The sequence below is a fragment of the Folsomia candida genome, unplaced genomic scaffold, assembly GCF_002217175.1.
Source record: "Folsomia candida strain VU population unplaced genomic scaffold, ASM221717v1 Fcan01_Sc001, whole genome shotgun sequence".
NCBI lineage: Eukaryota > Metazoa > Arthropoda > Collembola > Entomobryomorpha > Isotomidae > Folsomia > Folsomia candida.
Genome location: NW_019091193.1, coordinates 19,685,700 through 19,708,970, shown reverse-complemented (window position 1 = coordinate 19,708,970; position 23,271 = coordinate 19,685,700). Strand labels below are relative to the sequence as shown.

Sequence of the window (23,271 nt, the reverse complement as noted above, 5' to 3'; positions counted from 1 at the left end):
ATTTTTATTTTACTACATACAAATTTTTTGGGTGAAAGTTTCGAGTGATATTATTTTGAATGAAACGTCATAAACAAGTTATTAAATAATATATTTATGTATCTACTTCTTAATCATACAATGAGAAAATAGTGGTCCAGTTTTCAGCCGAATTGAAAAAAAAGAATGTCAGATTCTCCAGTACGACAAAATAATTGGGAAACTATTATGCCGCGGTGCAAGTCTACGACTGCATCATCACTGGAATTAATTATTCTGTTTATCGACTAATTTGAATTCTGCACCGTATCGAGTGTCACACTGACTACTGTGTGACATCAACCATCCCAGAAAAAGGGTTATGCACCTACATGCATCGAATTTGCGAAATATGTTAAAATGCTCACTTATTTCTAACGGTTGTGAGCCAAGCTCCTCATGATAATCTCTGATTCATTTTTTCTGCTTAGTTTTCTCTGACCGTACTATGCACCGATTTTTCTCGGGTACAATTCGTCAAGATGACGTTGGACATGGTGAGTGACTTGGTTTATGGAGTTCATGAATATGGAATGAGATCCTGTGACAAATTCAATATCAATGCACACGCATGAATTATATGTCTCTGCTAATTAGTGAAGCACATCTGAAATTATATAATGTATGTATTTGACTTGCGAATCAGGCTGAGGGTTGTGAGACCATGACACACTGGGACTGTTTGCATTACTTTCGAATTCTGTTCGGATCGTGCAAATGGGAACAAGAGAGAACTGGATTGAATCTTGATCAACCACACGGTCCTAACCACTTTATCCCTGAATTATAACACATGCAGGATCCTAATTTACATTCGCTAAACCTAACGCATGTATATATTGAGCATGTGACTCCATTTTTATTTTTAGTCAATTCTTGGTTGGATCCTGATATAGATTACGATTACAATTATAAATTATCAGGCTTACAATATTACAATATTACAATTGTTAGAAGTATTTGAGAATAATGCAACTGTGATTTGGATGCAGTTCTGTATTTGGTTTGAATTGAGGAATGAATTTCATAAGAGAAATTTTACAATTTTACGGTATGCATGACCGTCAAAGGTGTTTCTATTCTATTAATAAAGACCCTCAGAACGTACATAATAAATAAGTGATAATGAAATGTTTTTACCACTTTTCACATTCCACTCTGCGAATGCACCACTCATTTACTGCTCAATAGCAGCAGTCAGATAAATAGAGTAGTCACACACAAGATACCATGATGTAATACGAACAATTAGATCTGGTGATAAATTTTGTTCGTGGATATGTCCGGCAAAATTCTAAAGTAATTGAAATATTTACGATGGTTGTATATTTTTACATGCTAAATCATAAGCGGCCTTCTGAAGTACGCATTTTTGGGTTTGGGTTACGCGTTTACAACCAGAAATATATCACGCTTTGGATGAATGAAAATTTTATAAAGTCTTGCGATGAATTAATGTTGGACCCCCTACTCCGAAATCTTAATTCCCCATTGACTACTTTCGACTTGCCAATAATCAAATTAAAATGAAAATTATGCTCAGAATTTAATCGTCGCATTAAATTATAAATTACTTGGCAGTCATCAATACATAATGAAGTTGTTGAATTAGCTACTAGACTATAAATGGGTTGAAATGTTAATCAACGCAAGTGTGAAATTTAACGAATTATAAGCGCTGCAAGTCCGCGAAAATGCTTGATTTCTCGGGCAGAAACTGCGTTATTCAATTCACAAAGTGACAACAAATAACAATTAATTACAACGGGAGCAAATGAAGTAAATATTTAGGATGTATTTTTGGTATAAGTTTATTAGCAAGACATCAACTACTGTCATCATGATTTTAATTTTCTGTTTTAACGGACAATAAAAATATGGTAGCTATTTTTGTTACTGTGTGTGCCTGACTTTTATTTTCTTCATTTACTTTTTCTCTTCTCCTCATCTTCGTCCCGACTTAGACGCCCTGCTTTGCTCCAAACTCCTGTCAAAGGAATTTCCGCATCGTCATCCGCTGGTGGTTTACTTCTTCGACTGGGCTTATCTGACTTTTCAACGGGGCCACCACCACTCTGCCTCTTCTCCGTCTCAGCAGACGTGCCTGGGAGTGGAAAAACTTGCCTAGAGAAAGTTATTGCTTCAGTGTCGGCGTCCATGATGGTCACCCCCTCTTCTTGCGTGTAATTATGGTGGGCGGGTGCGTTCAGGAAAACACTTCCCCTCATCGCAGCCCCGGTCGTTGTGGCCGCATCGACCTGAGAAATTCTGGAGCTGGGCATTGGGTCAGACTCCATGCAAAACCAGGCGTCCTCGTACATCTTTTCTAGAGGCATCCTCTTCTCGGCAACCGGTTCTAAAAGTTTGTACATGAACGATTTGACCTCCAGCGTGAGTTTGTCCTTCACCTATCGGATTATTTGGGTTTATTCATATTTTATAATCCTGCTCACTCCCACCACACAATGTGTATAAGTCACCTTAGCTCTAAATTTCCATGACCTTGTCATTTGATTCTCGTACAGCTTTCTCAAACTCCCATCATCAAATGGCATCCCCTTATTAAGCATGATGAAGAGAATGACGGCTACCGACCAAATATCTGAAAGTCTTGGGTCATATGGGACACCTCGAATAATTTCAGGCGCCGCGTAGGAGACCGATCCGCAAAATGTTTCTGACTTTGGATCTTTCTCTTGATGGTAATACCTCGCGAATCCAAAATCAGACAGTTTAATGTTGTAGGACGAGGTGAGGAGCACATTTTCGCACTTAAGGTCTCGATGAACAATGTCTCTGTCGTGAAGGTATTTGAGCCCCCTAATGAGTTGAGAGAACCACTGCTATAGCAGAAAATATAGTCACCGTGAGACTTGAGTCAAATGGGACTTAATAAGTTATTGGTTTAATTTGCATTGAAATAAAGGGGTTTGTGCATCTCAAAAACATAAACAACGAAAAAGGCGTCACATATAAATATACAATGTACCCGACTTTGCTTCTCGTCAATGGCGCCGTTGGTCCTGATAAAGTCCAACAGGTCTCCATTCTCGCAGAATTGCATAAAGAGAAAGTACTTGTTTTTTCTTTGGAGAATGCTGTGCACTCGGATCAGATAAGGATGGTTCACCCGACTCATAATTTCCACTTCTCTGGGGAAAAACTTTTTGAGAAAGTCCTTCGGAGCTGCAGCGCCATTGATAAGTTTGCATGCAAGCTTTTGAGTTCTTCCTGATTTGCTGTCCTTGAATTCCGACAGATAAACCTGTGTCAAAGCCAAGAAAAAGCTGGAGAGGCGATAAAAAATGATATTTTTTTACTGTCACAAACTTTTGCATATGAACCCTCTCCTAACAATTTATCCAGTGTATATCCCCGTTTGCCCAGGATTACTTCCTCCGAAGTTACTCTACCCAAGGGTGGCCCTGACATTATTAATTACTTATTGTGCTCCTTGATGACGTTGATTGAAGGTTGAGGTGGCATGAATAGATTACATTTCGTTACATTATTCGTTTAAAATTACAGAAAGATTTTAAAAACATTTAAAAATAATTTTTGATGCCATGTTAGTCTGAATATAGTTTGTAACCAACAACAATAATCTATAACCACACGAAATAACGTAAGTGGGCGTTTAGCCAACATTGTACAGGACAAACTGACTTTACAGAAACAAACAAACCTTATGGGTAAATCAAGAAACCTTAAATTAAAGAAAAGTCAATTAATTTCGTGGATGACTAATTAATAATTAACTGAATTACGCCAGCTTTACAAATTGTGTAATATAACAATGATTTACAAAATAACAAGTACCGACTTATTTATGTTATGAATGGTTATAAATACTGATTATAAATATGCATGTAAAATATTTTTTTTTCCTTTTCGAAATTAGTTTTTGAGATTTTAAAACCTGAATTAATAAATACGTTCATAAGCATTCATCTGACAATGCGTGATTTGACTTTATTTACTGTTTGTTCAGGAATGCAATTTTAAGATATGTGAAAGCAGTTTTAGAAATGTCTAATGATCCTGGAGCTTTCACGACATGAATTTTTTCTTCTTCTTCCTCTTCGCCATCTTCCATTTCTTCGTCGTCGTCGCCTTCTTCCTCGCCTTCCTCTTCCTCCTCGTCATCTTCCTCTTCCTCCTCACTCGACCACTCAGGTTCCGAAAGGTCTTTTCCCCTCAATATTCCACTTTCTGTCTCGTTGGGATAAGTGTCATCTCTTTCTACTAATGAGTACTGGTTAAGAATTCGGTTCCGATTTTTCCGGAGATGAGTGCCCACGTCATACTCAAAGTCTAAGAAATAAATCTTGATTAATCTTCATTCGTATTTCTAAGAGATTCTAATAAATTTTTACCTAGACCAATGTTGGCCAATCGTACGTCAACACGAAGGATATTCGTATTTGCACGAATTCCGAGGGCGACATGTTCACCACCTGCACAAACAAAGAGGAAATTAGATGATACTCGTTATAAACTTACGTTGACACGGTTTACCCTTTTTGCCCAAGTCATTCGCAGAGAGGTCCAATTCTTTCAACGTGGTGTTGTGAAAGAGCATCTTATTGATGACAAAAGCGGTGTCCTCGGTTAATCTGTTGGCAGCGAGGAGGAGGACCAGCAAACTACTGTTTTTGGCAAGGGCGTGCCCAAAGTCTCTTCCGGCAGGATCGCCCATTCGATTAAGCCGAAGGTCCAAATGTGTCAAGTGGCGATTTTTTGTGAGTGCCCAGGCCAAGGCTTTTCCACCTCTGTTGTGAATCTTGTTCCTGGCCAGCATGACCGTGTGGATGGTGTGGATTGCACGCGACGTCTCGTCCGTCAAAAGACGAGATACCGCTCTTGCTCCGGCATCGCTTATTCTATTGTAGGAAAAATTAATCTTCCGCAAATGTGGCATTTTGATCAAGCCTTCTCGAATAAGCGTTTTGCATTGTTCGTCATTCAAATGACTACGAAGGAGCTCAAATGTTTCGATTGAGGGGGTTTGTGCTAGTGCTGAAAATTAAATTCTCATGTTATCAATTTTGTAGTTAACCTCATAGAGTTGTGGACACTCATTTTCAGTATTATTAAGGACTCTGTCTCTCCCCGTTTATTACCATTTGCTAAATTTATGCAGTCGACGTCAGTGAATACGAAAAGTCTCGGCTCCCAATCCAACCCTGTTTCTTGCAATTCATAAACTAAACTGAGGACTTTCAGACTTGTGAATTTTGACAAAATTAATCCAAAGTCGAAATGATCTGAAGAAGTGCGATCTGGTTCAATCGTAGGAAGCACTTCTTCAGGAGCAATTCCAGCCTCGAGGTTCAATTTCTCTTTAGCCTTTCGATGCTCCTCTTTCAGCTTTTGTTTCTCAAGCTGCTTTAATTCCCGTTCCTTTTCTTTTGCCAATTGTTTCATTTCCTCCTCATCTTCGTCTCCATCTCCATATCTAAAATTATAAATAAATAATTGCGTTTATAAATTAAAAGTGCATGGGTTAAATATGCAAGGCCTAAACAATATTTGATAAGCATAAATCAACAATCACCTACCCCTGATCTTCTTCCACGCCAGCGGGTGTAAAGTCCCTTGAATTAGAATCACAAATTAGCTTAAATGCTCAAATAAATATGTACCACATCCTGATATATAGATATTAAATATTAATTTTTGTAACGAATCCTACGCGTCGGGAATTTTGTCCTCAATTGGCTTCCTCGGAGTACCAAAACAGTTTGGAATCAAGTTGTTGAGCTTAATTTGAGTGATCTCAGTTGCGACAATGTCGACTAATTTCTGCAGTTCCTCTAAGTCTGACTCAACCGGATGGAAGCTTTCAATCGCTTCCCATATTGACCTCTCCAAATATAAGCGTCTCCATTTCTTATCGTGGTCATCCGCATCAAAGATGTACTAATTTTAAACAAAACCCGTCATATTGTATTAATTGCATATATATGTGCATGTAACATAGTTGATGAGTAAGGTTTTATTGAAAATTGCCAACTGACATCCCATTTTTCATTGCTAGCCCGTTCCCAATAGTAGTCATCAGGAATAGTTTGTACGGCTATATCGAAAGGAACGTAATCCAAGTCCAATTCTTCAACAGTTTGAATTCTATCCTCATCCCACATTTGGTCGAGAACGTCGCTATTTTTAACAAAATCAGGAAAGAAATCCGGGACTTCCACAGGCTCCCGGAAAGCCTTTTTTCCGGTTGGTTTGTCTTCTTCGTCCAAATCATCATCATCTGCATCATTAGGATCGTCTCCTATTAGCAGCCTGCGTGCAATAGATTCCTCTTGCTCAAGCTTCTTCTTCTCGAAACTGGCTTTCCTTTCCAAATAATTTGCCAAATCCTTCTGCCACTTCTCCTTCCGACGCTCATGGTCCTCGAGCTTTTGTTTGTTTAACTCTTCCACTAGCTTGACATAAAATACGTACTCTTCGATGACACGGTCCAGACAAGCGTCTCGCAGGGAAGGTGGGCGGTTGGTGTCCCATGTCGAATCCTCGGATCGGAGAAGACGACCTTCATACGACTTTTGGAGTTCTTCGTCATTCAATTTACGACTGTAGGCTCTGTAGGTATTCAGTAATATAATCCGATAAGGACATTTTTTAACCATTTGTAAAAATGTGTATATGCAATATAGCTTTCCTTAGAACTACTTTGGGAATGGTGTGAGGAATTCGCATGGTAGATTTCAGTGAGATTATGATTTTTTATTACACATAAAATTTTAATGATATTCTTCGGGTTGGAATACGTGATAATTTAGAATTGTATGAAAGTTCCGAATGAGATACAAATGATGAATCCGAATTTATTGGGGTGTATTTTGTTAAATCGATGAGGCTCCGGTGATTTCCAACTCTGAATGTATAGATAAAGTTTCCCATGGAAGTACAGAAATATTTATGCAACACAACAAGACCAACCATATTTTGACTTTTTCATGAATTTTTAGCCCGAGTCAGGGCTTATGGAACCGTCATGTCCGTCCGTCTGTCTGTCTGTCTGTCTGTCCGGCACGATAGAGCCAAAACGGCTGAACCGATTGACTTGAAATTTTTACCATATGCATATTGGACAAAGTTAGGAAACGAGTTCGAAGATGGGCGAAATCGGTCCAGTGGTTGACCGGTGGGGGTCATCGGAGTGGTGGGGTCTTATGCACCAAAATTTCAAAATTGTTGTAGAGAGCTGAAATTTGGTACAGAGGTTGCTAATGGCTCCTAATAGAAAAAAATAACTTCAGGTTGGAAAAATTTTCATCATGAGTGACCCTATGGGGTGACCCATACCGATTTTTCAAAACCATCATATCGAACTGAAATTTGGTGGAGAGGTTGCTTATGGGTCTTAATAAAAGAATATGATATGATATTGGTAAAATTTTTATCTGGAACGCCCCTATGGGGTGACCCATACCGATTTTTAGAAATTGTTTTAAAAAGATGAAATCCGGCACAATGATACTTAATGACTGCTAATTAAAGAATATGAAGTTAAAAGTGAACAAAGTGCAACCAGACCAAAGTGACCAGAGTGCAATCAGTATGGGGTGACCCATACTGATTTTTAAAAATCGTTATATCGAGCTGAAATTTGATTTGGAGGCTGAATAGCACATACATACAGCTTAGAACTTCAGGATGTTAAAGAAGCCACTGGTCATGGTGGTCAAGGCACATGATTTGTAACTAATTCAAAAATTTGGTACCAAATAATAGAAACTATCTAACAAACTTTTAACCATCCACAACACGGAAGTTGGTGATCTTATGTCGGTCAGTTCGGAAAAGAATTTAGAAGCGGGCTCTGACTTATTGAGTCAGGGACTATGTCCCTGACTCGGGCTATATGGAGTCTGCACTGTAGGTTTTTTAATTTCTAAAAGTTTTTAATGTTTTTAATTTTCGACTCTTTTGTAGTAAGCTTTTCCGGCATCTTTATTTATGGTCATGCAGACCGTGCTGTATATTCATACAAACTCTGTGATATGCCCAGTGGGCATTGCCCACATGTATATCAAGTGCAACAAATAAAATATAACCAAGAATAAAGTGTCGTTTATTTGTTCATATGTTGTTTTGTTGAATAAATTTACCATGCATGTATAACAATCAGTCAAAAAATACTAATGATTTTAGTTTTTAATTGAATAAAGCTTTACAATTAAATAATATTCATTAACTTACAAATGCATGTATGTATTTCTGTATTTTTTATGCTACATAGTTGTTATTTTAATACTTATTATTGCAAAACATGTACAACCATAAAAAATTAATTGACAAATATGTATGTGATATACATTCGACAATATACGTGGTGCCAGAGATTATCTTATCAAAATAATCCACCAAATCTTTGAAGCAAATATACTTCCAATACACGTAAGTTCATAAATTCTAATGTGAAAAGATACAGCGTGCTCAAAATTTTTATATTCACTGATTTTAATACTGTCTACATCATTAAACACCTTCCAGATCCACAGCATCGATGTCTTGGTTTTAAACGTATATTGAGAGCTTGTTTGACTTTTGTAATAAGTACTTGGAAGTATTAAAATTTTTTTTTCTTCTTACAGGTTAGTCATTACTACTATTATCGGCTAGTCGTGCTAGTCGTTATCACCTAAATCAAAGAAACAAGTTTCCAGCTCCAAGAAATGACGTGTGTCTACTTATTGTCAATGCATTTCTAGCCATGAGAAAACTAAATGAAATGTTTCAAGATGTATGTCCATTTAAGCTGACCCTACTGTACGCTTGGTTAATTGTTAAAAGTAGGTGCATATACTGGGAAAATTATTGCCTTGCTATTGTTGAGAATGGATATTCAGCTCTTATAATTAAAATGTGATACCACTTAAATAGGCTAGCAGTTTGGCTGTAATAATAAAACAAAATTAAAAAATATGCTGGATATATTTTCCTAATTCGACGACTTTCATTCGTATTACACGCACTTGAAGAAGAAAAAAAACAGTAAACTCCTTCTTAGTAATTACACACGGATGCTTATTATGGAGCAATGCAGACGAGTCATTGTATGTAAGTCGTCGTCGCCAATTAAACTATTACGTACGCCATGCCAATTTTTATGATTTGAGGGTCAATTAGTCCATGCAATGGTCTTCAACTAGACATACTATAGTAAGATATAGAAGTTCATTTGTTCCAATACAGGACAAATTTTGCAGGACTGCAATTGTGTTGCTTCTTTAAAGTATTATTACTAATTGCTCACTACATACATTGCTCATATTTACCTGTAGTTAAATCAGTAGATAATATTATTTATATTTCGTGAATATAAAAATTATTTAGCCAAGAAAGATAACAATAAAAAATGCGAAGAGTTGCATTGTGTAAAATATTTCTTGCAGGGTTTGCATTAACAGTATTAATGTATAAAGTAACGCCTGCACAATGTAAGGAGGACTTGACCCTAACTTTGTCAGAGAAATTGAAATTAGATCAAGTGCGTCCAAGTTTTTGATGTACCTTTCTCTAGTCGCATTACTCTTTAAAAAAATCTACAAAACCTTGCATCAAATGACCAGCAAGCATTTTTTTTCCAGTTCCGAGAGAGGGTCGAAGCTAATCTCCCCCACGCTTACATGAAGCAGGAAATTTATCTCATCCGATGGCTCCGGGGTATTTATTATTGTTCAAAAAGTATTAATTACCCGAAGAATGATAAGTTATTTTGATAACCGCAGCTAGGAATTTCAATGTCGATGCAGCTGTGCAAATGTTGAATACAGTAAAATTTTAATTACAGATAAATTAAATAAAAACTGGTTGTTAAAAATGATGAATGCTAGCCTTGTATTGCACTAGAATTTGAAATGGCGACAAACTCAGCGAATGGACAAAATATCGGAGGAGGACTGGTCCGAATTTAATCAGAGGTACAGATATCACGATCACGGATTTGACAAGCACGGTCGACCTGGTATGCATTCTCACCAAATGAACAGTTCAATTACAAAAAGTGAAGAATTTTTGGATTATTTGTAGTGGCTGTTTTGGGGCTTGGGAGCTGGGACGTTAGACGGGCAGCGATCACGGGCGAGAGTGAGAAGCTGAGTCGTTACCTCGATTTTGCCACTGACAGCGTTTGCAACAAACCGAGACACCTCCGGAACCAGAACTCGACCTCAACCGTTACGCAGGTGGACTTCATAGTTGACCTCTCTGGATTCAGTTTGACCCAGCAGGGCTGCCTTCCTTGTATATAATGATACAATTTTGTAATGGTAAAACATGAGTACGGATTTTTGTGTCTATGGTTCTAGGTGTCCCATTCTATATAGGATTTGTTGCAAACTATGAAAATTATCATCCTAATTGTGCTGACAAGATCCTTCTTTTGAACAGTAATTTCATTTTACATACACTGTATTGATTATATTTATTCATGCATTATGTTGTTACAGCTCCTGCAGCATTCGAAATCATCCTCTCAGCCGTGCGCCCATTCTTTAGTCAGCAGACAAGAGACTCGTTGGAGGTCTATGGAACGAATAAAAATAGGTGGCAGCCAATTTTGTTGAGTTACATAGACAAATCTCAGCTTCCATTCGAGTTGGGTGGAACAGATTTCAGATACGATCAAGATGACTGACCACAAATCCACTACGTTTATTTACATGGTAAAAATTTTGAGGAGTATGAATGTATCTGTGTTAATATTTTATTAGTACGTAAACTTTTTTGTTAAAAAACAATATTTTGAGATTCAGAAAAATTCCAGTATCCGTGTTCATTATTCAGAACTAGTAGAACAGACTCCCTTTCAGTTAATATACAACTCTGTACTGTCAGTACATGCTTCTAAATAAGTAAGGTACGGTTTCAGTCTCTAAAATATGTAGACCTCACACAGTTACTCAAAGTCGTACGGTTGTATGGTCAGTTTCATAATACACTACGGCCATACGGCAATGCTTACAATTTAATTTGTAAATAGTTCCACTAAGAATCAACAAATAAAAAGTTACATATATAATTCATCACCGGGAATATGTAGAAAGATCACAAAGAAAATACAAGCACAAATTGACAATAATAATTGATCTTAGGTCTTGCTTATACATTTGGAGAGTAACAAGGATGCAATTTGTAAGCTAAAGATGCATATATAGGTAAAACATTAAGCATTTTCTCACAACAGTAATTATATAATACATTCCACTAAAATCTAAAATGGGGTAAAAAGAACATTTAAGAGTAGAAGGTGAGGACCGATGTCTGATTTCCTCTAACTAAAAGAAATGGAGGCATATCACGGGTCAATATGTCAATCCACGACATAAAAAGTGGGGCTGGAATTACTCCTTTTCTTGGCATCGGTAGCGTCCTGAGAAATAATGACACATAATTTGTTGAGATACATGTAAATGTAGTGTAATATAGAAATATATGCCTTACATTACAACCAAATCGGAACACCGAGACGTTTCTTGCAACAAATCACGTAATCGCATGTATCTGTGTAATAAACATATTCGTCCAAATTAAATCAATAAATAATTAAATAAATATATATTAAAATAAATAAATAATTCTAAACATCAGCAAATCGAATGTACCTGTTGCATTTATCTTTTGACGTGATTAAATCAGTGTCAGTTATGATACAACCTGTAAGACCGATCAAACTTTGTGAGATTAGTTTATTCTTACGAACAAGTATTTGATGAATTTATTAAATAGCTTTGCACTGACCATCATCTTCACCAGGTAGTTTTTCTTTTCTTCGATATGGGGCAATAATACTCTCAAATAACGCTCGAGTGGTATCGTGAGGTTTCTTTGCATAGTCGGTCACAATTTTCAGATCAGAATAGTCTATGCGGAATTTCGCGAGTAATCCTGCCATGCTGTGCAATTTTAAAGATAAATGAGAACTTGTTAGATGTCGAGGTTATTACAACACTACCTTTAAGCGTGTTTTATATATTATGAATGTGCTCGCGTTCATATGCGTTTAATAATTTAATACGATGCAAGAATAAATGCATTACCTTATTGAATATGAATGTGTTTAAATAAAATCTAAATCCGTATATATAATAGGCTGAGTAGATAAAAAAAATATTACCTTCTTTGTTCCGCATCAAACTCGTCTTTTTTATTCGCAAGTGCAAACACTCGAAGTTTGCATGATGCAAAATTTGGTCTTGTGTTGATTATGTATGGAAGAAGGAGAGTAAGACCACCGTCATCGTATAACCACCAAACATCAATGACACCGTCTTTCCGTTTTTTCTGAAACCTGGTTATACTTTCCATGATGTCTCGAGGAATTTCACCCCCATGTACACTCCTAGAAATAAAGAGTAATCCGAAACATAAAGAATGACCTGCAGCACTTGACCTACTTACCGGTAGACATTTTTCGGAGAAAGTTTTGCGTCCTTATTTTCTGTTTTTGCTAGGGTACGTGTGGCTTCACAACTTCCAAGCTCGCCACTGCTTGCTGTAATATTCGTTATATGGTTAGACAATGTCACATGTTTGTTTTATAATCAATTATTCTAATTACATAAAAGTATTTAATAATATGAATAAATATAAATTATAAGTATTAGCCAACCAAACGTTTAGATAAATTTTGCAGAACCAGTTAACGAATTGAAACAAAGTCAACTCACTCACCCCGCATTAAATTCCAAACCCCAATAGTTAGATATCTTCCTAACTCTTCTTAGGGTTTTGGATCGAGAAAATAGGCAGCGTAAAAAAGAAATTGCAAGCTTGCATATAATTTGATGCCGGAGTTGTAATTTATTATAATGCTGAAGTAATAATTAGCCAAAATAGTAGAGAAATGTGTTCATACCATGTGACATTTGGGACAATGACTGGTTGCGAGGCAGACACTCATCCAAGGATTCGCTTTTATTGTCCGGTTGTAAGGTTGAAGCTGGAATGTCTTCGCCGAAAATGACGCTCTTGCTAAAGTCCATCCCATTACCGACTCGTAGAATGGTCACAGCCAAGTGCATGTCCATCGCCTTGCTGTAAATTAAAACCATCTATTACGGTAAAGGATGAGAGATAAAATGTTATTTTAATGTCAAGTGTTGTCATACTGAATAGTTCCGAAATATTCATTCAATTCCTCAAAGTTGCAAGTATTCCAATTATTTTTGAAGCCCATTAATAACACGTTTGGGCGCAATTTACCGACGCCTGACGCTTGAAGCAATGCTTTTGAACCTTCTTGAAAGCTCATGTCATCCACCAAGTTGAAGAACCCTTTCAATTTATTCGAGGTAAACCAATCTTGCGCCTTGTCGATTAGGGCTTTTCTTTGTCGATTATTTAACGGCCTCTGCAACATCGTGTAAACTCAGTAATGAATGTGGCATTATGTGAAAATAATTACCAGTACGATAGATACCTTCACTATTTGACCACACACTAGCAATGAAATTTGCTTTGTAATCAAGTAACCAAAGTCCACCAGACTTGGTCTGAAACTTGGATGCCCAGAGAGAACAAGAATTTGTGGTCTGTAATTTTTCACATGTTCTTGGACATTGTTCAATTGGTGAACTGAAGATAACGCCGTCTTATATGTTTGTGCTTGTGTGGAAGAACCCCAGTTGACCTCTAGAACAATTAAATACTTATGTTATTTATCACAACAGTCTTAGCGATTAATATGTACATACACATGTCACATGTAGATGTATGTATGTACATATATTTTAGGTGGTTGAGGGTGAAATTTTGTAGCGTTGTCATTTATTCGTACCTGGTTTACGGTAAACGACGATCAAATAAAGGAACGCCACAGCTCCAATAGTCAATATTGCGGTCTGTTTTTTTAAAATGTAATAATGAAGATATTTAGAAACATCCAATAAATAAAACTTTGGTTATATTTTTACCTGCCACGAAATTAAAAACATCACTGCAACGCACAATAATCCTCCGACTAAACTTAGCCACAAGTTGTAATACTTAAAAGTAGGTCTCCACCCTACGGGCTTGATTAAGGAGGCTACGGGATACGGTGTTGAGATAAGTAAAAATTATTGATATGATTAGTACTGATAAGTTGTGCCTTACACACCGTGGAAAGTCGAAAAATTGACTAATGCGTAGGCTAAAATCCCCTCATCAAAATTTAATAGATCATTTAATAGCTGCGTAATGAACGATATAGTTATATAGCAGAAGTTAGGACAAACGAACCAGCAAGGAAGAAGTTTGAGATCAACGGTGCTATTTCAAATTACAAAATAACAAGTACTTATTATCCCACTTTAAAATATGTTGATTAAAAGTTCATGCACACGAATTGACAAACTGACCTATAACATTCAGCTGAGCGATCAAGATAAATGCGAGGGCAACGACAAATGTAAGAACGTATCCTGCATTGGCAATTATATTTACATATATTTTAATATACTTATGGTTATATAGATATGTACATGGTATTTTATGACCTCTTATTGGCTCATTCGATTTTCCCTGTCCTTTCCCAAAAAATTCAAGGTACGGATAAAGCCTAGAATTTCCTTGAATAATGAATTATGAATAATGAATAATTTTCTTGAACCACTTACTTATCGTTGCATAATGCCTGGAAATTACAAATATATGTTATATTATGTTATACTATGTAATAATTTCAAAAAACATGTATGTATCCTGCACCTGAAAGACCTTCGGAGCAGAAACCAAGCTTGCCAAGGCAGAACTGAGGGTAGCAGCAAAGCAACCTTTAAACATCGTTAGTATTACTTTTATTGAGGAGTACGAATTGAATTTCAGGGATATTGACTTTCCCAAGAAGAATATATATGTAATTGATCATGGGGTAAATCATGTAGTGGTAAATATTTCTTGCCTGCATAGATTAATCCTCCCGATATACTGACCAACTCCATGACCTAAAGATGGAACAATGGTATTGTACATATGTATGTATGCATCTATCAGTGCAAGAGCCGCTATAATACATGTCGCTGTCTGATTTTAGGCCAGCGATATGCCATAATAATATACATAATAATATGTAGTAATCTAAGAAAATATATTCACCTGAAAGCTATTCAACAAACCCCATTGACATTCTGCGTCCGTGGCGTTACCCACATAAATAGTACCATTAAATTTATTTGTCTGGCACAGGTTAAATCCCGAGGAAATGTAAGACCAACGATCTTCTCTTGACCCATTAACAAGGTACTCAGGAACTGTAAAGTTGCCTGTCGCTTCACGCAAAACACATGCCCCGGATATCAAGGCAAAGGCAAGGTATGATATCGTGGTCACAAGAATAGCCAAGAGCGTTCCAAGAGGTATACTGTATTGTGGATCTGCCAAATCTCCCGAGATATTTGCTCCAGCTAAAATCCAACAAATTATAGGATAATATTGTTAAATTAAATTTTATTGACTAAATTCTGTTAAACCTAAGATCCCAGTAGCCGCAGGAAAAAATATCGAAAATACAGAAAAAAAGGTTTGCTGGCCTTCCTTGGTGAGTCTGTAATCAGGGGCCAAGTTCTCCAAGAATAGTGAACCTGAAAATAATTGATAAATTCACAACCAAAAATTGTCGTAGCAAAACGAAGATGGACGCAAACCACATTTACAAAAAAATCAACTTACCATTATATCCAACGAACCCCTTGCTGAATTCTTCGTCTGGCCGCACAAAGGAAAAATATTAATAAAGAATAAACTAGGAAAAATTAAAATAAGACTCCTATTAATAAAAAGTCCTGGTCTACCAGATATTGGTCCAATGAAGCTGCCCAGAAAATACATCAACTGTACAATTAAGACAACCATGTAAAATATAAACAATGTTAGAAACCACACCTTCCTATCACAAAGTCTACCATCGCTGCTAACAGAATGATTAGCAACCCAACTTGTGCTGTAGCCTCCCACTCCATTCCAACAACCACCACACAAGTTAACACCACGATTGCCACGCTTCCGATGATTCGCACACTGTTTGTGTCATCCAGGACTACGTATGTTCCCAAGCTCTTAAGAAGATCGACCATCGACTCGGCGAAACCAACAACGTACCTGCGCCATATCATGATTGATTATGATCTTTAATTGGATTATCAAAATCCAATTAAAGATTTTAGACAAAACGACTAAAAATTTAATACGTACATGGCAGCCGCGACCGCATTTGCCACCTATTGGATTCGGTATTGAGATAATCAAAGATTATTGTTACATAGTATTGATGATAAGTTAAGAAATAAAATAGTTGAGTATAAAAACGCAAACAAACCGCAAAGATAAATCCGATGCTAGCTCCCTACAAAATTTATTTAAAACAAGTTACGGTATCCGAGAAATGTAGTTCTGATAATTTGTAGCAAAAGGTACAAACTTACAAACTCGGGCCCCAATGATCGCGAAATCCTTACATATCATATTATTATGAATATATTATTTCATATTATTATAAATGTATGATAATATATTTCATAACCATTACATGTAGTATGTGCCACCTGGTTCAAAATAAACGATTGTAAGTAAATTGTCTATGCATAATTTTGGCTCAAGGAAGCATTTTAGCATGGAATTATTGTGTGGCGTGGGAGTGATTAAAATAAAAGAAAAAGCAACAATAGACGAGGAGGCACAAGAAACAAAAAAAAACTAACCAGCTTTAACTTCACCGTTGGTCGATATTGACGACAGTGATAACGCTGTGAATCAGGCTGTTTTACTTCACTAAATCCTTATCCTTGGATGACGAGAGAGCCGGAACAGGTAAGAAATGACGTGCGGTGACCTCGCGAAGTTTCGTCATTTTTTACCTGTTCCGGCTATCCCAGGATAAGGATTAGAGATTAGAGGATTATAAAGATAAGATATGACTTCTACCTGTGATGAACGTGATTAATGATGTAGATGTGATGATCAGAAATGTTTGACCTGATTGTAAACACAAAACATTTAAACGTCACAACTACTGCTGTAAAAGTTAGTTATACATTTCAGTTAAATTAATACTTATTATTTGTTAAAATGCATACTACGGCCATAGTCATAGGTTATTCGCATTTAGGAATTAAAATTATGCACATTTTTCAATGCTTTACTTATGCAGAAATGTGCTTAATTATAATGCCTCGATCATAAAGAAATTATTGGTAAACTAACGTAATCTAGTAATGTAGCCATCAAAGCGAGAAAGTCACAATCTTGATACCAAATTAAAGGTCATGTATGTAAATACTTAGCTGTCAACCATTTACTGTCATCCTCATTATCGATATATAAATCGTACAATTCAAACTCGAGTGGGCCATTCTGTGAAAAAAATAAGCTACCGAGATGGGAGGATTCCACAATTTGTTCATGAGCACAAGATGAGACAGAATACACAAATAAATACATATAAATATGGGTCTAGATTTCTTAGACAAGTATACGAGTTCATCCTCCAGTTCACCGGAAATGTAAGAAATGCATTGGGACCAAAATCTAAGACCCATTCAGTCTACATTCTAATTTATTCTTTTGTGCGACATTGAGAGAGAACTACGCCATAATGCTGACTATAGTACAAGAAATATTGTGAATCACTATTTAGCTACCGAAGCCTCTAGAGCCCAATTGTGTAATCGAACCCCAAGTACCCGTGGCACAAGGCATACACATCTATATGTACAACAAGCAAATCTTACACTTTATTTCTATATTAATGTGAACTATGTAGAACTGGACAGTACCAAAGGGAGGAAAGGTGGGACATGAATGGCCTGGATTTTGGAAAGCTCTGAAGGGATGATGCTTCCTAAATAAGTAAGTAGCGAGAACGTAAAGACGCGGACAAAATTCGACATTGTACACATATGCAAAATAACAAGCATCATGATGCTGTCGTCAATATCACAAAAACAAATTTGACATGCTAACTTCGACACTAGATATCTAAACAGGAAGGATTGTATAGCAAGCTATGGCAATGAAGAAATTGCACCAATTCGACTTTTGTCCATACCTCCCTTAATTTGCCCATTTGTGCTAAAGGAAGACAGAAAGACAGGAAGATTGAGAAACTGTTATCAGGCATCAATAATTCTCGCAAAAATTTCACAAGCAAGTCAATCCTCCGCGCAAATCTTCACCAATAACATCTACAGTATTACTCTGTAGATATACTTAAAGTACATAATACAGTACGAGATTTGCTGGAAAAAGACTTGCAAGTTCAAAGAGGCGAATATTTAATATTTAATTGACAACCTGATGGCCGACATAGAAAGACCAGTGACCTGTGACAACACATATGGGCATGAAGATAACAGTTGGATTGACAAATTTTTGATAGGTGAAAAAGGTACCCACCCCTGTGACCGCACAAGCTAGTCCAATAATGACCCAGGCTTGAACTGATTTGCAAAATTAATTAATGAATAGACATTAATTATAAACATTTTTTACGCATATCCATCCAACGTTGAAATTGTATCTTATTTATTGGCAAACATGAGCAAGACGTGTGCCATGGTCTCGCATATTTTAAGTACATATATTCCACCTAATTGAAATTATCTACTAATTTACACTTGATTACACTTGATTACGCTTCAGATGTCAATCAAAGTAGCTCATCATGTGTACTGCTTTATTACCCTTCATTAATTTGTAATGTAATGCAGTGCAAAAATATGAGGTATTGAGAGAGACCTTTCTTTCTAGATCAAAAAATAATATTAACATTAGGTTACACTAAAATTTAGATATGCGTAAGAGGTGAGAAACTTTGAGGTAAATGGCGATCAAATATTAACCCTGATTATATAATTCCAGGATAACTGCATAAATAAATATTCAATGAAATATTGAGAAGGGGCCTGCCGAATTAAATTTCATACTTGCAAGTTCAACATTCCTTGTATACATTATCAGAAAGATTGACAACGTATGTATATTCTGATTTAGCTTCAATTATGATGTCTCAGTTTTACCAACCCAGCTCAGAAAACTGGAACAAATTTTTACGGCAAGTGTAAACATTTTTCACACTTTCTGTAATTATAAACTATATATGTACAACTACTTATCTATGTACATATGTATTTCTACTAATACTTTATGGTGAATTCCTAAAGATTCAATTCTCAAACACAATTCCTCAGACGACCCCCCTATATTTTCTCCACAATAGATCGGTATGTATGATGTATACTTTAGTAATAAGGATTGACTGAAGAGGAGCTCATGCTACTCTTTTATCTTTGAAATAACAAAAATCCATTCATACCGATTCCAGCTTGGCCCGTCACCTATGGCATAAGTACTCCTTAGCATTTAAAACGCACAAGAGTTGGAAACCTAAAGGTATAACATACCCAAGACAGCCGAAGAAAAAGCATGACTCCCCAGATATTTAGCAAACACCGTACAAACACACCTAACATTATATAAATTAGAAAAATCTAACATAGTATGTTATACAGTTTGGCATAACAAACATAACAAATCGAACCTTTCACCCAACCGAATTTTACGGCGGATTCAGGAGCATCCCCCTTCGTGGCTCCTTCTTGGGGTTGATCCTAAAAAGTTGAGATTGTAATAATATACTCAAACATTGTGAGAAATAAATGTATAAGGGCAAAGGGATCGCTAAATATGTACTTATTTTCCCATCTCTTTGTCTGTTCATGTAGTGCATCATTATAGGGTTGCACAACATTACCGCACATACGTATGTATGTCCGTGTAGCACTAGAAGTTATACCAGCAAGTATGTAATCAGCTTTCATTCAGACAAAGAAAGGCTAGCTAAACAAGCATTAATTATACGATTCGTTAATTCTAGCAGTGAATTAAAAAGGATATTCTGGAACATAAAGATGTATATGTGTGTTGTAGATTTCTTCCTGCTGTTCATCGACAGTAATATTTCTAACACTTATGATTCCAAAATGTGAACCAAAAAAATGAAGAAAATTGTGGAAATGGATGGGGAAGGAAAGTTTTGAAATAACCAAAAATGATCTTTAAGTATAATCTTATATATACCTTTCCATGCAAAGTCAAATCATGTAGCTCATCCAACGTAGGACGGTAAGCAGCCTGAATGGACATCATGTTTCGATAGTTGTCCTTCAAAACGTACATAAATAAACATTAGTAATTAAATTTTGGTCAAATAAAATCATAACTTTTATCTAAATAATAAGAGCACACACAAGTGATGGGAGGGCTTCTCTCGTAAAGTGACGAAAACTTTTAGCATATTTCGTGTCATAGTTGCCACTGAGTGTGAAGTGGGCCTGGTCAGCGACAGAGTGGCGATGATGCGTCGGGGAAATGAGCATCGCTGGGGAAGCACAACTTCCATCCGATGGGGACAATCTTCCATTTCCATCTGCTGTATCAAAAATTTAAAAAATCACTACTTTGTCAATGTATGCAGTAAAGTGAAATTGGGTTGACATTTACGTATATACATATATAAATGCATATCTGTATATGTACATGTGCAAGAGAAAAGTGTCATTAGTATCACAAGTTTTAAAAAGAACTTGTATGTAAGTACCATCAACAGCAGGAGTGTAGCCAACTAAAGTCGCCTCTCCAGCAGCACCACCCACACGACTTGGCACAGGCGAGTGACCATTGGAGTTGACCGTAGAGTCGACTCGATTCACTTGAAAACGATTCCTCTTATCACGCAAGTCGATATCCATCGTTGCGTTAATGGGTTCAATTTCAATTCGTTGCAATCTAATTGAAATAAGAAAACATTTAACTTAATTTAATAGCCCGAGACTTCCTCGCAGGAGAAAAATATTATGTCGACTGCTTGAATCAGCTTAGTAAAAAACTTTGACTTTTAGTTAGCGCAATGAGAACAATGAAGAACAATAGATGGATGCATTGAGTTGTAATTTGTTATTAAGTTAAACAATTGCAGTGTTAAAAACATACAGTGTGCAGTACTCTTACGTGCATAGAGCACGAGTCAAAATTGATTTAAGCCGTGATTCATAATCAACTATTTATATTGATTTCGCCCATCTACATATATGCATATACCACAAAAATTTCAAATCGACCGGATAAGTTCCAGTTATCGTCCATAAGGCAGACAAACCAAGCGAACGGACGTGGTTCTAAATTGCACCCATTCATGACTTCAGAGTATGAAATATATTTAATCAAATAATTTTCTGAAGATTTTCATTGAAATTTACATTATACCGATATAAGTACGTATGATGCACATATATTTCCAGCACTTTGTAAGTTAATAGTCTAATTCATATTGTCTGATCCTGACAACCGTGACAAAATATGCTACTATAAGATATCAAATTATATTATTATGAGCAACAACTGTCATGTTGAAATATAATGCAATGTCTTCCATAACTTTTATCTAAAATCTTCAATAATCTTGGACAATTATATAACACTAATGCATACTCATACATATGTGCAGTAAGTAAATTGCAACTTACATATGCAAATCTTACATAATAAGTTATTCTATATTAAATATATACATATGAGCAATATATATAATCGCTGATCCTTTATATATAAATATAATTATTAGGTACATTATGATAAGTTATTAATAATAACAATCTTCCCCTTCCAAACTAAAAAAATCAACATCATCACAAAGTTTTACATATGATTATGCTTCTCTGACAAAAACATCATACTTTCAACTTTGAGTCCTGCAGACAGAGCTCTTAATAATTTTAACCGTCATATTGTATATAGGATTCAAAGGAGAAAAATTTTGAAACGCTACGATAATACACTGTCATCTATATTTGGATGCAATATGTGCCAATATGCATACATAATATGTACATATGCGTTCAAGTTCAGTCAATGACTTACCATTGTATCCTCTTTTTGTCCTCCATTGATGCAGAAGCTATATGGATTTCCAATGCTAGTCTAGCGTGATTACGTATTTTTGAAAAACTATGAACTCAATAAGAACAACTTCAGCTTCAATTAAATAAGCTTTAGTAAAACGCACAAATTCATTTGTATTTATCTGGTGATTCATACGGAAACTATTTTCTCCAAAATGTTAAACGTCATTTTTCCATCAACCCGAATGTCACAAAAAAATAACTGTCCAGTCAACATGGTATCGTGTGATCTAGAGACAGCTATAGATTCCCAATACATGGCTCACAAATGCACATCATGCATATACAATATTTAAGCATACTTGTATCAAAGAATCGATTAGATACACACATAATGTAATGTTCCTGGTGCTCTTTTATCTGAGAGTTGAGTGCATGTATTAAACACTTGATTGTTTGAAGGGGAATAGGAAGTGATGTTTTCCTATGCAGTTGTTAGAAATAATGGAGACATCACATTTCCTGATGTTTGTCCCGAAAATGAAGAAATTGCATGAACTCACTAGATCGTGATTCGTGTATTTTTACAAGTGGCATTACAGCCATAAGCTATGAATTCTAAAATTGTGACAATTATAATGCATGCACATACATACATATAAAAAAATCTCATAAATCTATGTATGTATGCCTGCCAGTTTGGAACATTTTTGGCTGTAAAATATATAACAAGTCGCAATAAGAGTTTCTTGTTTTATTTTAATCGTGCAAACCATTGCATTCTATGAAATTGTAAAATATTAATTGCCCATTTTCTATTGTATTTTATGTAGCTACCGAAGTATAGCTTTGTCTTATTAGCTTGAACCAGTGCTTATAGAACCATCGTGTCTGTGTCTGTCAGTCATCTTGATAACTCTTGTTAAATTAGCCGATCGAGTTGAAATTTTGACAAATGCAGAATAGGTCAAAGTAAGAATCAGATTCTAAGATGGGTCAAATCGGTCGTTATCATGTACTTAGTTCATATACTCTAAGTAACCCCTGAAAAGCTGAAATTTTTTATAATATATTATCGACTAATGGATTAGAAACTACCTTATTTCCTTATTTGTGTCTCCCTTCGTAAATTGAGGTGGCTGGAACAGAGAAAATTGGTTGTGGTGCGTGGGTGAAAGCGAGAAACAGAGTTGAAAAAGATGTACGGAGAAATTTTCTGCACTTGGGCTGCAGAAAAAAATGAGATAAAACGGTGCTCCTCTACTCACTCTCCTCTTTCAGACTGGCCAGATTTTTGTCCGATCCCCTCGTTTTATGCACTCAAGGACCAGCACCACCTCGGCCACAATTCTCCACGTAT

General features: G+C 36.1%; 4 protein-coding genes and 1 long non-coding RNA gene across 6 annotated transcripts; 2 read left to right on the top strand and 3 right to left on the bottom strand.

The window, feature by feature from the left end:
- Nucleotides 1-1,833: 1,833 nt before the first annotated feature.
- LOC118432910 (testis-specific serine/threonine-protein kinase 6-like) lies at nt 1,834-3,516 on the bottom strand. The gene is made up of 4 exons (XM_022089792.2): nt 3,349-3,516; nt 3,008-3,283; nt 2,499-2,861; nt 1,834-2,426 (listed from the first exon to the last, which is right to left on the bottom strand). Exons 1-4 carry the CDS (start codon nt 3,448-3,450, stop codon nt 1,941-1,943), a joined length of 1,227 nt encoding a protein of 408 aa, XP_021945484.1. The 5' UTR covers nt 3,451-3,516; the 3' UTR covers nt 1,834-1,940.
- A 467-nt stretch (nt 3,517-3,983) lies between these two features.
- LOC110843757 (dynein regulatory complex subunit 5) lies at nt 3,984-6,606 on the bottom strand. Its single transcript, XM_035853459.1, has 6 exons — nt 6,039-6,606; nt 5,580-5,940; nt 5,142-5,476; nt 4,537-5,037; nt 4,395-4,475; nt 3,984-4,332 (listed from the first exon to the last, which is right to left on the bottom strand). The coding sequence occupies exons 3-6, from the start codon at nt 5,443-5,445 to the stop codon at nt 3,995-3,997; spliced, it is 1,224 nt and encodes a 407-aa protein (XP_035709352.1). The 5' UTR covers nt 5,446-5,476; nt 5,580-5,940; nt 6,039-6,606; the 3' UTR covers nt 3,984-3,994.
- Nucleotides 6,607-7,443: 837 nt separating this feature from the next.
- LOC118436142 lies at nt 7,444-8,989 on the top strand. The gene is made up of 3 exons (XR_004835243.1): nt 7,444-8,433; nt 8,530-8,559; nt 8,631-8,989. It is a non-coding gene; the product is annotated as an uncharacterized LOC118436142 (long non-coding RNA).
- A 182-nt stretch (nt 8,990-9,171) lies between these two features.
- Nucleotides 9,172-11,063, top strand: LOC110863219 (SEC14-like protein 2). The gene is made up of 7 exons (XM_022112474.2): nt 9,172-9,526; nt 9,627-9,702; nt 9,768-9,811; nt 9,889-10,003; nt 10,069-10,281; nt 10,347-10,427; nt 10,488-11,063. Exons 1-7 carry the CDS (start codon nt 9,395-9,397, stop codon nt 10,673-10,675), a joined length of 849 nt encoding a protein of 282 aa, XP_021968166.2. The 5' UTR covers nt 9,172-9,394; the 3' UTR covers nt 10,676-11,063.
- Nucleotides 10,729-23,203, bottom strand: LOC110863217 (bumetanide-sensitive sodium-(potassium)-chloride cotransporter). 2 transcript variants are annotated; one of them, XM_035853416.1, is made up of 37 exons: nt 23,010-23,203; nt 20,612-20,799; nt 20,262-20,443; nt 20,092-20,175; nt 19,553-19,622; nt 19,416-19,477; nt 19,328-19,349; nt 18,409-18,452; nt 18,307-18,335; nt 18,062-18,084; nt 16,544-16,559; nt 16,440-16,467; nt 16,334-16,360; nt 16,210-16,235; nt 15,901-16,116; nt 15,810-15,829; nt 15,688-15,723; nt 15,489-15,599; nt 15,115-15,422; nt 14,921-14,963; nt 14,728-14,792; nt 14,637-14,653; nt 14,517-14,578; nt 14,379-14,441; nt 14,260-14,289; nt 14,138-14,170; nt 13,953-14,065; nt 13,817-13,880; nt 13,460-13,671; nt 13,149-13,390; nt 12,896-13,074; nt 12,439-12,532; nt 12,155-12,379; nt 11,779-11,933; nt 11,643-11,694; nt 11,482-11,541; nt 10,729-11,410 (listed from the first exon to the last, which is right to left on the bottom strand). In XM_035853416.1, the coding sequence occupies exons 2-37, from the start codon at nt 20,760-20,762 to the stop codon at nt 11,275-11,277; spliced, it is 3,300 nt and encodes a 1,099-aa protein (XP_035709309.1). In that variant the 5' UTR covers nt 20,763-20,799; nt 23,010-23,203; the 3' UTR covers nt 10,729-11,274. The 2 variants fall into 2 exon arrangements, with proteins under 2 accessions (XP_035709309.1, XP_021968164.1); XM_022112472.2 differs by lacking the exons at nt 18,062-18,084; nt 18,307-18,335; nt 18,409-18,452 and adding exons at nt 16,716-16,760; nt 16,939-16,989.
- Between the last annotated feature and the right edge of the window lie 68 nt (nt 23,204-23,271).

Bases quoted from the DNA above. Each gene is read 5' to 3' on its own strand.
- LOC110843757 (XM_035853459.1), bottom strand. From the start codon at position 5,445: ATGAAACAATTGGCAAAAGAAAAGGAACGGGAATTAAAGCAGCTTGAG. The intron at 5,038-5,141 runs GTAATAAACGGG...TTTAATTTTCAG, and splicing joins CTGCATAAATTTAGCAAATG to CACTAGCACAAACCCCCTCA. The intron at 4,333-4,394 runs GTAAAAATTTAT...TTTATTTCTTAG, and splicing joins ATTGGCCAACATTGGTCTAG to ACTTTGAGTATGACGTGGGC.
- LOC118432910 (XM_022089792.2), bottom strand. From the start codon at position 3,450: ATGTCAGGGCCACCCTTGGGTAGAGTAACTTCGGAGGAAGTAATCCTG. The intron at 3,284-3,348 runs GTTTGTGACAGT...GCTTTGACACAG, and splicing joins GAGAGGGTTCATATGCAAAA to GTTTATCTGTCGGAATTCAA. The intron at 2,427-2,498 runs GTGACTTATACA...ATAATCCGATAG, and splicing joins CATGGAAATTTAGAGCTAAG to GTGAAGGACAAACTCACGCT.
- LOC110863217 (XM_035853416.1), bottom strand. From the start codon at position 20,762: ATGGATATCGACTTGCGTGATAAGAGGAATCGTTTTCAAGTGAATCGA. The intron at 15,724-15,809 runs GTAGACCAGGAC...TTGTGCGGCCAG, and splicing joins CTTCATTGGACCAATATCTG to ACGAAGAATTCAGCAAGGGG. The intron at 13,075-13,148 runs GTATGACAACAC...TTTAATTTACAG, and splicing joins GAATATTTCGGAACTATTCA to CAAGGCGATGGACATGCACT.
- LOC110863219 (XM_022112474.2), top strand. From the start codon at position 9,395: ATGCGAAGAGTTGCATTGTGTAAAATATTTCTTGCAGGGTTTGCATTA. The intron at 9,812-9,888 runs GTAAAATTTTAA...GTATTGCACTAG, and splicing joins CTGTGCAAATGTTGAATACA to AATTTGAAATGGCGACAAAC. The intron at 10,004-10,068 runs GTATGCATTCTC...GATTATTTGTAG, and splicing joins TGACAAGCACGGTCGACCTG to TGGCTGTTTTGGGGCTTGGG.